Source organism: Sceloporus occidentalis, unplaced genomic scaffold, assembly GCF_023333645.1.
Source record: "Sceloporus occidentalis isolate IW3139 unplaced genomic scaffold, rSceOcc1.0.p SCAF_90, whole genome shotgun sequence".
NCBI lineage: Eukaryota > Metazoa > Chordata > Lepidosauria > Squamata > Phrynosomatidae > Sceloporus > Sceloporus occidentalis.
This window is the reverse complement of record NW_028317070.1, coordinates 2,007,620-2,020,458: the sequence shown is the minus strand read 5'-3', so window position 1 is coordinate 2,020,458 and position 12,839 is coordinate 2,007,620. Positions and strand designations below refer to the sequence as shown.

Here is a 12,839-nt window from a genome sequence, read left to right as displayed (position 1 = left end):
CCACATCAAGCTTATCAACTCTTGCTTAGTTGCCCAGTCAAGCTGGAACAGGATAGGTCCTTCCCAAATCCCGTGCCACAAATTTGGAAGACTACAATGGTTTTGTATGCTGTAGCTCCAGACCATTATCCCTCTTCCATTAAACTTTACAGTAGGCACTATGCATTCCAGTAGTGTTCTCCTTGCATCTACCAAACCTAGGTTCTTCCATCACACCTCCAGATGTCGAAGCAAGCTTCATCACTCCAGAGCGCATGTTTCCCGGCGAAAGTGTTTTATGCTAAATTGCTTCCAGAGGCAATCTAGAACTATGTAGCAAGTGATGCCACAGAGGACAGTGTAGGTGTGACTGAAGCACCTACACTCAATAATTCGGAGGGGTGGTCTCATAGTTTTGGTCATACAGTGTATCTCTTATAGAAAGGTCTTGTTACTATTATTATAAGATTATAAGATACGTTGTTACTAGTGTGAAACTATGCTGAAAGTACTTGTTTGAATACTTACATAATCACAGAAAGAGAGAAATTAAAGAATGAGAACTAGCCCTATGCATCTGAACTAATCAAAAATACAGTTAGCAATAAAAATGTTATGTTTTTAATTAAAGAGGAAGTCCCATGGAAAAAAAAAAATTCTCCTTGAGCATAAATACTGTGCTGTATACAGTAATGTAGGTTAAGACTGACAAAATCTGGTTTTACCTAGTTTGGTTCCAGCAAATGTGCTTCATCTTCACATGTGGAGAATCTGGACAACCATTGTCATGATAATTGGGGGGGCTTTCCCCACTCAAACATCACACTTAAGCTGATACTTTATAGCAATGCTAATGAAGTGTGTTCTTCTGTAGACTTTCATTAGAGTATTGGACTGGGTGATTAAGACTAAACCATTCTATTGGTTGCCACAAGGCAGCATGATAAGGAGTCAGTGTTTTTCTAGTAAAGATTGGCTAAAATAACAGAGCTGTAATCAACTATGTACTAGCGCTATAGTCGTATGTACAATAATTTATCAGAATGTCTTTATTAATATATGCATTTTGTATTTTATTCAATTCTAGATAAATTTGACCAGTTTTGGGCTATAAATCGAAAACTCATGGAATATGCCCCAGAAGAAGGAGGGTTTCGTTATATCCCGTTTCGGATATATCAGGTAAGGAAACCTTTGAAATTGCGAAACCTTTATGTGCATTGTTAGATTCTTGTCATCGTAAAATAATTCTTGCTTGGCAGTGCCACTTCATGTATATGTTTTTTTTGTCTAAAAGCATCACTACCCTGGTGTGTTTGGTAGGGTATAGCCATAATTACACAAGGACCTAAGGCGTACATATAGAATTAAACCCTCCTACCGCTGCTTCTCACCACCAGATTGATTATTAAACCCTATTTAATTACATAATAAGGTCTGGTAATTAAGTAATGAGAAAATCTAACAAAATCCTAAATTCAGACATTGGGTCTGCCGAATATCATAAAGGCTGTGAAGTCACCACTCAACCATGTTCTCTGCAAGGTAACGCTCCACATCTGTCCAAAATTAGTTTTTTTTTAATGTTAAATCAAAAAATAATTGTTTATTAATCTTTTTGGAACTTCTTTACAACTAGTTTGTCCACCGATTCTGATTATGGACTAAAATTGAAGGTATAAAGTTGGCTGTGTGATAAGCCTGTCAAGCTTGAAGAACATTTCATGGAACATCAACACTATTTATCTGTCAGTCTTTCTATCTATCATCTACTTGCATTGCAGTAGCCCTTAATAAAAGGATATTTAGTCATAGTGAAACTAATGATTAATTGGGAGCGGAAATCACAGTTATCATAGTGTGAGCTATGTAAATCAGCCGGCAAACTGAATTTTTAGGTCTGCAATCTAGCATTTCATAATGTTTTCTTGTGCTAGGGATTGACTGCTGTCAATTCTTTAATACAATAAGTATTATTCTATGTGAGCTGCTCTTGAGCCTTAAAAATGTTCCTTTTAAAATAGTTTCTTGACATTTCAAAAACTCATATCAACAAGCAAAATCTGTTATTTCTGACACATTCCTGTGTAATGTTTGTAAGTCTGCACGTCAACTAAGATTGTATGGCACTTATTTGTACCCATAACATTATACCGAATGCAGCTATGTGACTTCGACATGTAACAACATTGCAGTGATCCAGAGGCTTTAAAATCACGTGTGTATCTAATATGCAATCTGTTGGCAAAGGTTTATCTGAACAGATCTATAGCACACCTTTGTTGACTTTTTTTTTTTTGCCATTAGTCAACATTAGCGTGTTTAATATATTTTTGTTTTATTGTTTGTCATGGCATGGTAACATTGGATTGTGTTTATATAACCATCACCTGTATAGTGCCCCTGAACTTATATGCTTATTGCGTGACACAACTGAAATTTAATAAAGCGTACCTGATTATTTCGGTTGGTGTGTTATACTATTCAGATTCCAATTATTTCCCATGCTGGCTAGGATGGTGAGAGAATTGTTGTCTAGGAAAGATTAACAGCAGCTTTCTGCCCGTGACAGATGTTGGGGTTGTGAGCTCCAAGCCAGTCCTGTCTATGGTCTAGTCTATGGCAATAGCGGTTTCTCTGCATCTACTACTTCTCATGTTCTCTCTCTCTCTACCCCCTTGGGGAGCAGTGGGAGAATTCAAGTGGAAAGGTTAAAAAAAATATTCACGCAATCATTGTTTAATTGCGTTACTGCCTCCAAATCTCTTGACTAACAACTCCAACAGGCCTCAGTAGAGGCAAGTGAAAACTTTCACCCATATTCTTGAAATGGTCTCAAAAACCACCTGGCCAGATATTCCTCATAATCGTGCAATATAAGACCACTGTTGTTGTATGTAAAAATATAAACGTTTATATTGGGCTGTCACTAGGTCCCCGTTTTGCATGCCCAGGTGGTTGTATGATACTTTCTTAGTTGTGTTGTTACTGGAGATACCAGGTTTCCGTAGCAGGAGTTCACAATAGTACAGCACTATTATTATTGTGGCCATAGGGTTTCACCATAATTTGGGGGCTTTCACTAAAGCGGGGCAGCTGCACTGTGACTTTTTTCACCAACGCCAAGACATTCTGATCCAGGTGCAAAAGCTAATTCTAAGATGAGCCACGTCACACAATGCATGGTCTGTTTAAATGACAGGTATTGTGATGCTCAGTGTCCAGGTGACTGAGGATCATCGAATTGACAACTTGATATCTCCTTGTGTGCTTTGCTCTGAACACTATATGCATAGCCTTAGTTTTGAAAGATGCCGTGATCACCTTAAGTGAATATGAAATAGCATGATGACTTTTGATTAACCCCTCATCTCTTATCTCGTACAGACTTGTGTTGTGTCTTTCAATTTGCCATTTTTTTTTTCTGATCTTTAGTCACGAGATGCTTGAAACGGATCATTAAAGAAAAAAAATACAGAATGGCACATACAACCTATTTTCCACATCTGCCAGTATAGTTAAGGCATGCTTTTAGTATATAACAAGTCTATTCAACCCCTTTGAATGCTAGAGGTCTGGGCAAATTCTTCTCCCTGGGAGGCCAGGACATATTTAACAACTTCTGCATCCTCTTGTTCCAATGCATATAGAATTATATTACAGGGAGAAGGCAAAATTAATATAAGCAATATACATTTTTAACAATAGCGTAACTTAATATACGACAACTGCTCTGGCAAGTTTACAAAAAAATGATAGAATAACCTTTATATGACATGTTATTTATTTGCCATTTTGCTTATAAAAAGAGGAAGATGCTCAGGAGAAAAATGATATTTCAATTTGCTGCATTTTACGGTTATCGCACAATTGGTGCCTGTGCTGTATCAGCCGTTCTTTGCAGGGGCATTATCCATTATATACCACAAAGTAACTTTGCATATGCAGTATCGCTTACCGCCAGTTTTTTTTTTGACGAAGGTAAAAGATTACATTACAGCCTTTCGTTACTTAACTTGGTAAATATAATAAGAAAATATAATCATCCAATTTTGCCTTCACAGGCAGCAAAACACAACACTATGACTTATCCGTCAAATGTTGAGTTTCTAGGTGGTTTCTGGAGTGTGAAGATTTTTTTAACCAACTTCACGATGTATTATGAAGGGCAAATCCTGGCTAGAATCTAATGAAATAAGGGTTTTCCTGACCTTGAATAATTAAGGGTAAATTAGTGAGATAACTTGAGTCATCTATGATTGTTTTCAATGCATTATACAGGTGAACCAATTTTTAAAGAAGCAGGTAACACGGCATTGGGCATTCATAATGCACTGTAAAGTTGGTGAGTTGAAATGTGGTAATTTACCCCAAACTGAGCTCAAATGTACTGCAAAAAGTTAAATATTTCTCCTCCTTCCGTGATAACTCCAGCAGAATTCATTCACAACACTCAAGACTTTTTTTGTGGAAACTCAGACTAGGAAATAATGGCGAATTTTTACGCCCCCCTTTAACTGCAACTATGATAGAAACTCAAGGTTTAGTGAATAACACATGTGTAGCTATCTATATATATTTTTTATTATGTGTGCAACTTTGCAGTTATGTCTAGGGAAACCTATCTTTTTTTTTTTTTAAATTGAATCTAAGGCCTTCTTATTTATTTTTTTTACATAATTTCCCTTTAGGCATGGCAAATGATTGAGTATTTTTTAGATGTGTATGAAAATAATTAGAAAGAAAAAAACTTTACTCAAAAGTCTGCTTATTTTCACCCCTTTATTAAAATGCTGTACTTATTCCTTTTAGCATTTCCCAAAAGCCCCTGTTAAATAAAGCCATTAAACTATCTATCACATTTGTGTTTATGTATAAAAGTGAGAGGATTGGCTATCCACTTAGCATGTAAAGGAAATGGGGATTTTAATTTATTGAAGTAACTTTATATGGTACCATGGACGTTTGCTTTGGGAAGTTAGTCAAACAGCAGTGAGTTATATTGGAAAGTACCTAAAAGAATATCAGATCAGACACATCGGAAAATAAATTATGTACAGATAGCAGAACAGAACAATGAGAAAATAGGATATGACATCATAGTCTAGGAATACAGCAAATGTATAGGAAGTGTCTGCAGATGTACTAAGCCGTGAGTACAGGAGCTGATTAGCAGCCTGGTAACTGTCACATGTTTGCAATTTATTCTTGTCTGTGACGAATTTATTATTGGTTGTGGAGCATCAGTAGAGCGATGCATACTAACGCTATAACTCCTATTTACACCTCATTGTGTTGCAGAATCGGGGCCTGTTTTATCTCATGCAGCCCAATACAAATTTGTTTTCAAAACCTTATACCCTAAAAAAATGAACCATGGATCGTAAAAAACCCCCCGCCTGTGAACATCTTCTTACTTTGTCCTTCACAGAGCATGTATACAAGTTATTAATAATACGTTTGCACATACAGTGCCGGATTCTTGTGCTTTCCCGTCCTTACCAACATGCAGTTATACTGTTTAGTACATTTTTCATATTTAGTACCGTTTCTATATGTCTTAGAAATACTGTCTATATGAGGGCAGTTTCCATGCTCGCCTCGGGAAAGCTGAGGTCCATGGTAGAAGGGAACACAAGCAGCTTATCTAATTAGTTTCCAGTCCAGAAGTGCTCTCCTATCTCGTAACTGGACCCTTTAAAAAGATGTATGACCCAATCAACAATAATCAACAACTTAACAGGACAAATGATCATGCAGACCCTGATATTTGGAAGCCAAGATGGCTCCTCCTATTGTATATACATAGTAGGCTTTTTTTTTTTATATAAAAAAATACATTACATGGTTTAATCAATTAACAGGGATTTATTTATTTACACAACTGTAAAATATAGAATTTGGGAAATGTGTCAAATTTCATTTGTGTCCACAGTAATGTTCTTCATAAGCAAATGCTTGCCTAAACTAGATCCAACATCTTTTGGGATGCAGATAATGGGATGTTTCACTGCTGAAAGATAATAAGAATCAGGGAAAAGAAAATGTCCGTGCGCTGAGCTAGTCACAGGCTCAAATAATACAAATGTATACAAAAAACAGAAACTGTCTGCGCTTCTCACCCTAATAAAGTTGGCAACAAATACATAAACATAATATAAATGAGAGGTTTTGGTTATATGAATTGGCCAAAGCATAATTAAGCTCACCCGCCACGTCAACGTCATGCTTACACCTGTTTGGTAGGCCTCGTATTATACATTTGTATTATTTGAGCCTGAGACTAGCTCAGCGCACGGACATTTTCTTTTCCCTGTTTGCACATATTTGAGGTTGTTGGCTCCTCATCAGTCTGGTTGCAGCTTGCTGTCCAGGGGTTAATAGGGAGGAGGTTTAATTGCACCTCCCCCAACACATTAATAAGGTTTTGGTAGCAGTATAAACTGCTTTGTGTGCCCACTATGTAGGAGGTGAGAGTAGGTTCTCACCCTATTGAGAGTGTGCCTTGACGTGGCGGGTGAGCTTAATTATGCTTTGGCCAATTCATATAACCAAAACCTCTCATTTATATTATGTTTATGTATTTGTTGCCAACTTTATTAGGGTAAGAAGCGCAGACAGTTTCTGTTTTTTGTATAGATAATAAGAATCCACAGAATTTAAGCAATTGACTGGAAAATTTTCAAGAGTTTAGCTTTTAGTTGCCGTCGCCAAGCTCCTATAATGCTAGGATACTTTTGGCCTGAGTAAGTATGTTAAGATTTTACAGCATGACTGTTTAAAAAGTTCTCCTTAAGTTGTGTTCAGGAGCTTAGGTAGTAGTGTCAGAGGAGTACTATAAAACTCCAAAATAACCACTCTGTGCTGTGCTTAGCCTTCTAAGTAGAAAAACTAAACACTTCGTTAGTAGTAAGTCAACAAAGTATCATTTTGGCCGTTGCCTTTAGCTGGTTCTTTTTGATGTTCTTCAGGGCATTATGTACTAGAACGAAAGCCTTTCGGAACGGGAATCGTGTACGCGTGTATCGTTCAGACAGAGACGTTCACACGCACAGTACAGCATTAGTAGTGACAACTAAATTGAAGGCCAGAGAAGATGTGGCTAAAATAGATTGTGTGTGAATTATGTGCTCTTTCTGAATAAAAAAGTCAAATAGAAGAGATTGCATTTAATGCCAGGTTGTGGATAAAAGGTTAACGCTATATGGTTAGGAGTACTTGTGGTTTAAAAAAATCACTCCCTCCCTCCAATCCCATATCTTCCTCCTGCTGCATATCTATCTTGGGACTTCCTCTCCTAAAATAGACTTCTTCCTCTGCTATTATTAGACTATGGACACTAGTAGCAACACTTAGTTCCTTTTTTTCCTTATTTTGGTCACAGCCTATGTGCAGATATTAAGCGTTCAAAAACCAAATCGCCTCATACTAACTGAGCCGCTATAGCAGGGCGGATTCGAATATTTAAGTAAAACGCCAACCTTTTTACTACCTTTTTTTTGCTATTTGGCCAACCACAGAAGTGGTGCCATTTTTAATTCTGGGCGACATCTTTAGTACCAGCTGATGCTTCTGTCATTGTAAACATAAACAAATTGCAAACAGTCACAATATGGCTGATTTCTCCAAAAAAGGAAAAAAATAGATTTTCATGTTTACTCACAAGGCCGTGTGCTGTTATATGTTTCTACATTGTTGGAATTTCCAGTTGTTATTTATTTTGCTCGCTGATTTTTTCATGGTTAGTAGGTTTTCATTGTACCTCGCGTTGCAGACAATAGGGGACTGACAATACATTAGCTATGAATGGCATGTAGACAATGTTGTGGGTTCTAGGAGAACAGAAAGTGATTGCAGATCATGATCAATACAAATAATTATTTGATTTACAGATTGTGTCCATAGCAATATGCTCCCATTTAAACGAATGCTTATAAGCTTGGCTTTTCTTGTACGCCTTTTTACCATCGTTTCACTGTAGAATAATCTTGGATGACATGAAGAAAATAAGCAGTACTAACCACTTCTGTCACTTGGCGCGGTTAATCTAGATGAAGAAAACCAACACATCAAACGGTGACTTTTTAGCACAGCCACCATTAAACACACTTTCATTTTGCTTTTTTTTTTTTTTTTTGACAGGAGGTTTAGTTTTCTCTGTGTTTTTCCTCCCCACTAGAACAATACAAAAATCTAGGTCACCCATGAGGTGAGCCGTAAGTGTCTACGAAGCTGTTTTAGGGGGCTCAGCCTTCATCCTGTTTGTAACACATTGAAAAATATTATTTGCATGTATTTAATCAACATTACATAGTAAATGGGGCTGATCACAATTGATCACAATATTAATTGCCAATTTCTTCAAGGATAGAATTCAGAATCCTGACGTTAAGCTACAAACCTGCGCCAATACCGCTCCTCTCCACAGCCTTTTGTTTATATTGAGATATGTCTTGAATAGCTCCTTCTTCTCCATGAATGCATCTTAGCCTCTTTTCGTCGGCTGCTCCAGTTCTTTCCTACAACATTTTAGTAGCGTGGCAACCATCTTATACAATGTTCTACACAACTTATTTTAACTATTTTAACGTTCATTGAAACAAAGCTAATAGGGGGGAAGCTTACCACACAACTAGCCAATTAACCATTTCACGCCCTCTTTAGAACTTGATCTAATAAGAATAAGCAAAGAGTGTAGCTAATCTGCATTTACCTATTAACTATGGAACATGGCAGGACAGTTGTGGATTTAATTTCCTGAGCTTGCTTTATTAAAGATCATCCCTGGCAATATGTTTTCTGGAAGAAGAGCAGGGCTGAGCGAGTCCTGCATAATATACCGTTAAATCAGTGAGGATCTCTAACTGGTTTAAATGTGCTTTCAGCAGGACCATCAAACTATTATCGGAGCAGAACCCACTAAGGTTGGTCCTTCATAATGTAAAAGCTAAGTCAATGCAATCGCAACCCTTTAGCCAACTACCTCTTAATTTAAAAAAAAAAAAATGTTTTTATAGGAACTTGGCATAGACAATCATTTTTTATTTTATTTATTGTTTTATATAGCACCATCATATGCTGCAGCGCTGTGCAATTGGTAAACAGGACATAAATAGTAACATAACAATTTGAGTTACAAAAACAACGGCTGAAGAAGAGCTTTTTTTAAATAATAACGAAGGTTGGGAACACCATTTCTATATGAACCTTTTCTGTTGTTGAATGTCATCATTGACAGCCGGTCCTACATTAACAATTTCTAACCTGAATTTTGTATTGAGTGCAAAAAAAAAAAAAGAAAATTTGCATTGCTTGCGTGTCATTTTTTGGTTCTCGTTAGGCCTCGGTGGTTTCTTCTCCTCCGCTTCTTATCATTGTGCGCTTGGCTCTGCTGAGACACAGACAGTGTTGTTAAAAGAAGGTGTGTGTGTGTGTGAACAATAGAAAAATACATTAGTCATACCCCTTTCTTTTACATTTAACTTTCTCCTCCGCCGCCATGCATATTTACTGTTTACTCATAAGGTGCGTGTGTTTAAGCAAGTTAAAGGATCTTCCCGGGTTACAGTCTGTGTGCACATTGACTGGAAATTCATATTAATCCTAAGGATATTTCCATGAAGTTTTAAGGATGGTGAGTTCCAATGCAGTGCTGAATTTAAAGGCAGATTAGAACCACTCGGCCAATCTAGTAAACCCATTATTCCTAGTGTAACGGACCCCTTTTTTTTCTCATATAAAGAATATGCCTATCGCATGCATGTTTAAATTCCCTCACTGTATTAGCCTCTACCACATCTCCTGGGAGGCTTTGCAACTTATAGTCCACCCTCTCAGTAAAGTCAATCTTCCCTACATAACATTTCTTTAAAAATATAAATTTATTGGTACGTGAAATCAGTGTAAAATCCAGACTGGTTGAGTATAGAACACAATCTTGGGTATAATGTATACTCTGTTTTCCCTTTCTAAATGTCCACAATTAAAACAACTGTGTCATGGATATATACTGACACATGCATAAAACGTATTTACATAAAATATATATACTATGTATGTATATATATATATATATAATATATATATCCCAAAACTAAATTATGTTCGGAATGGCTGTACATTTAGCACATTCCTCTGCACTTGCTTCTAAGTAATATTCAGCCGTTGTTAGCACCGATCATAAATTTAATCACATGCTGCCTAGTCTTATAAATTCAAAACTAAAAGTATAAGTTTGCACGGAGAGTGAAAAATGCTTTTATTTTATGTTACATATAAATTAACTTGCATGACGAGTGAAAAGTGCTTTGTATTTTATAAATGTAAATTCACTTTCGCAGTATTATTTTCACAATTTTACGATTTCAAATTTCGTAGAGGGAGATCACCCCCCCCCCCAAAAAAAAAGGAGAAAAGCTGTATATTTATTTCACACAGCTTTCATTAATTATTATTTTCTTTGTTTGTTAGATTGTAATGTCGTATCCTCTTATCCGGACTATTTATATTACATTCTCCTTCCGATAAACACTTGGAAGAAGTATGAATCACAACAAACAGCACGTAGTAGCTAGTTACATCAGAGAGACCCTCTGCGAAGGTCAATTCAATGTAAGGATGTGACGAAGACGTGAGCTGTTTCCCAAGGCTTAAAAGTTGAATTGTCGCTAAAGTTTATGAGATGAAGTGCCGTCCAATAATGCTGTCTAGACACAACACTTTGCCGCTATTTCAAACAAAGAGGAAAAAAACAAATGTCAAACCAGATGTATGGAATCCAAATAGCTATCTTTACCAAACTAAAATTAAGACTTACAGATCTTTAGGATATTAAATGTTAGTAAAACCTTCTGCGTAATAGCAGCATTTAGGCAAATAACAGGTTTCTACCAATCTGACATTTCCGTTACAGGCTATAGCAGTGTGTATTTTGTGTTAAACCCAGTAACCATTAACTTTTCACATTGCACTCTACAAGGAACGGTATTGCCTGTATATTAAAGTAATCAGTTATTACTTGTGAAAGCTTAGAGATTTTTTTTTTATAATCCCCCCCCCCAATATTTTATTCACAAAAAAATAATGATAAAAAAATAAAATAATGTGTTAGAGTGGGGCATTTTGGATTGTTAAACTTCCTAGACCCAGTGTATTATCTTAGATTTATTAATACACTTGAAAATATTTACCATAATGTTTTCAAAAGAGCTGCAATATGCCTCTGCTAATGTAATCAGGGCCAGACTAAACTATACATGGGTATTAAAGAACAGCAACCTACATCTTAAATTATTAAATGCTCTCCACCCACTGGCTCAACCAGGAATGTTTCCTATACGACCTATGACCAGTCCAAGACTGGTTTTAATTGTAATATATGAGGGGTGAGGGAGGTCCTGTTAAAGCAGTTGTCAAATCAAGAAATGATATCAAAGAAGAATAGATCTTTATTTTGACGTTTAAATGTTTAAGCAGTATAAAGAACTGTAGTTGTATGGTGAGTAGTCTAATTATGTTATAATCAAACCATTCGCTAAATCACACGCGCTTGTTACAAAGCTAGGAAAATGATCAACTGTCATACGACTCGTTTGTTTTCTGCAGTTTTCTTCCCCATACTTTAGAAAATGTACCTTCCTTTTTTTTTATTTTTTTTTTATTTTTTTTTTAAGTGTGTGAGTTCCATAAAGTATTACTAACCTACTAAACTAATTTTTAAAGCTATATTTTAAATATTATTTTTTTTTACTGTTAAAAGGCGATTTTTTTTTTTTGATTTTTTTTTTAATGACCTCAAAACAGATTTGCTTCTGGATTTCATCCAGCCTTGGTCATACATTGTTCCAGCAAATTGACTAGTAAAGTGATTAGTTCTATGTATAACTAATACTTTTGTTTGACCATTTGGTCTTCTAAATTAAGACTGCAAATTAAATCCTTAAAAATTATTCCATCGCTTTGTTAATTCAAATAGGAATCCATAAAATATTGAACAGCTTGACCAAACAGCCTATGAAAATCAGCTTGGAGATGTCGAGCTTTGGTGTTCGTGTCAATGTCAGCCGAATACTTTTCTCATCGTCCAGAAGAGGCCAGTATTGCAGCAAAGTACGCCTCGCACAGCTCCGACTTGCTATGTATAGACAGGACAACTGTTACATGGCATTCCACGGGTTCATTGTTACAAAGTACAATTATAACAAAGTCTGCTTCGCTACGGTTTCAAGCTTGTTTGCGCTGTTTTATTAAAACAGCTTGGACCATGAGTTACTTCAAACCTTTATGTTTTGATAATTTCCCTGGAAAGACATAAGATGGCTTATTAAGAATAGTAATGTATTTTAAGGAATAATGTATTTTATAACAAGTGTCTTGATGTTGGCAATCAAATTTCTGAAGGAAGACTTAATGTGGTCATCTTTCATGCGCCTCGTTTTTAGAAAGGCATGACATACAGGGCTATAAATAGAATAACATTAATATTTTAGAGCTTCTTGATCCAAGGAGAAATCCGATTGCCTCTTTGGAGTCAAGAAGGAATTTTTTTCCCCCAATGGCAGAATTTAAGTAGCTTAATTAGGGGTTTTTTTTTGCCTTCTTTTGGAACAAGAATAAGAAGGTTTACGTAGAAGGGTTGAACTTGATGGACTTAGGTCTTTTTTCAACCTTATGAACTATGTAACTATGAACTATGTAAATGTCAGAGACTTGTTGTGTTGTACTAGTGCTTTATTTTAAACAAATGTGAAACTGTTATTTTCTTTTAATCACTCATGTTTTGTAAAATATTAGGCTAACTAAATTTCCTATGTAGCTTAATTCCACCTCACCCGGCCACTAAGTCCTCTTTAGTGGTAACC

At 36.1% G+C, this 12,839-nt stretch overlaps 1 protein-coding gene across 1 annotated transcript in view; it reads left to right on the top strand.

Annotated features, from left to right (window-relative positions):
• Positions 1-12,839, top strand: part of LOC149284592 (autophagy protein 5-like) — a 66,817-nt gene that overhangs the window by 25,063 nt on the left and 28,915 nt on the right. Inside the window, exon 5 of the mRNA XM_089496475.1 lies at positions 1,067-1,161. Within this exon, the coding sequence (XP_089352601.1) occupies positions 1,067-1,161 (95 nt within the window). The remainder of the gene's footprint in view (positions 1-1,066; positions 1,162-12,839) is intronic.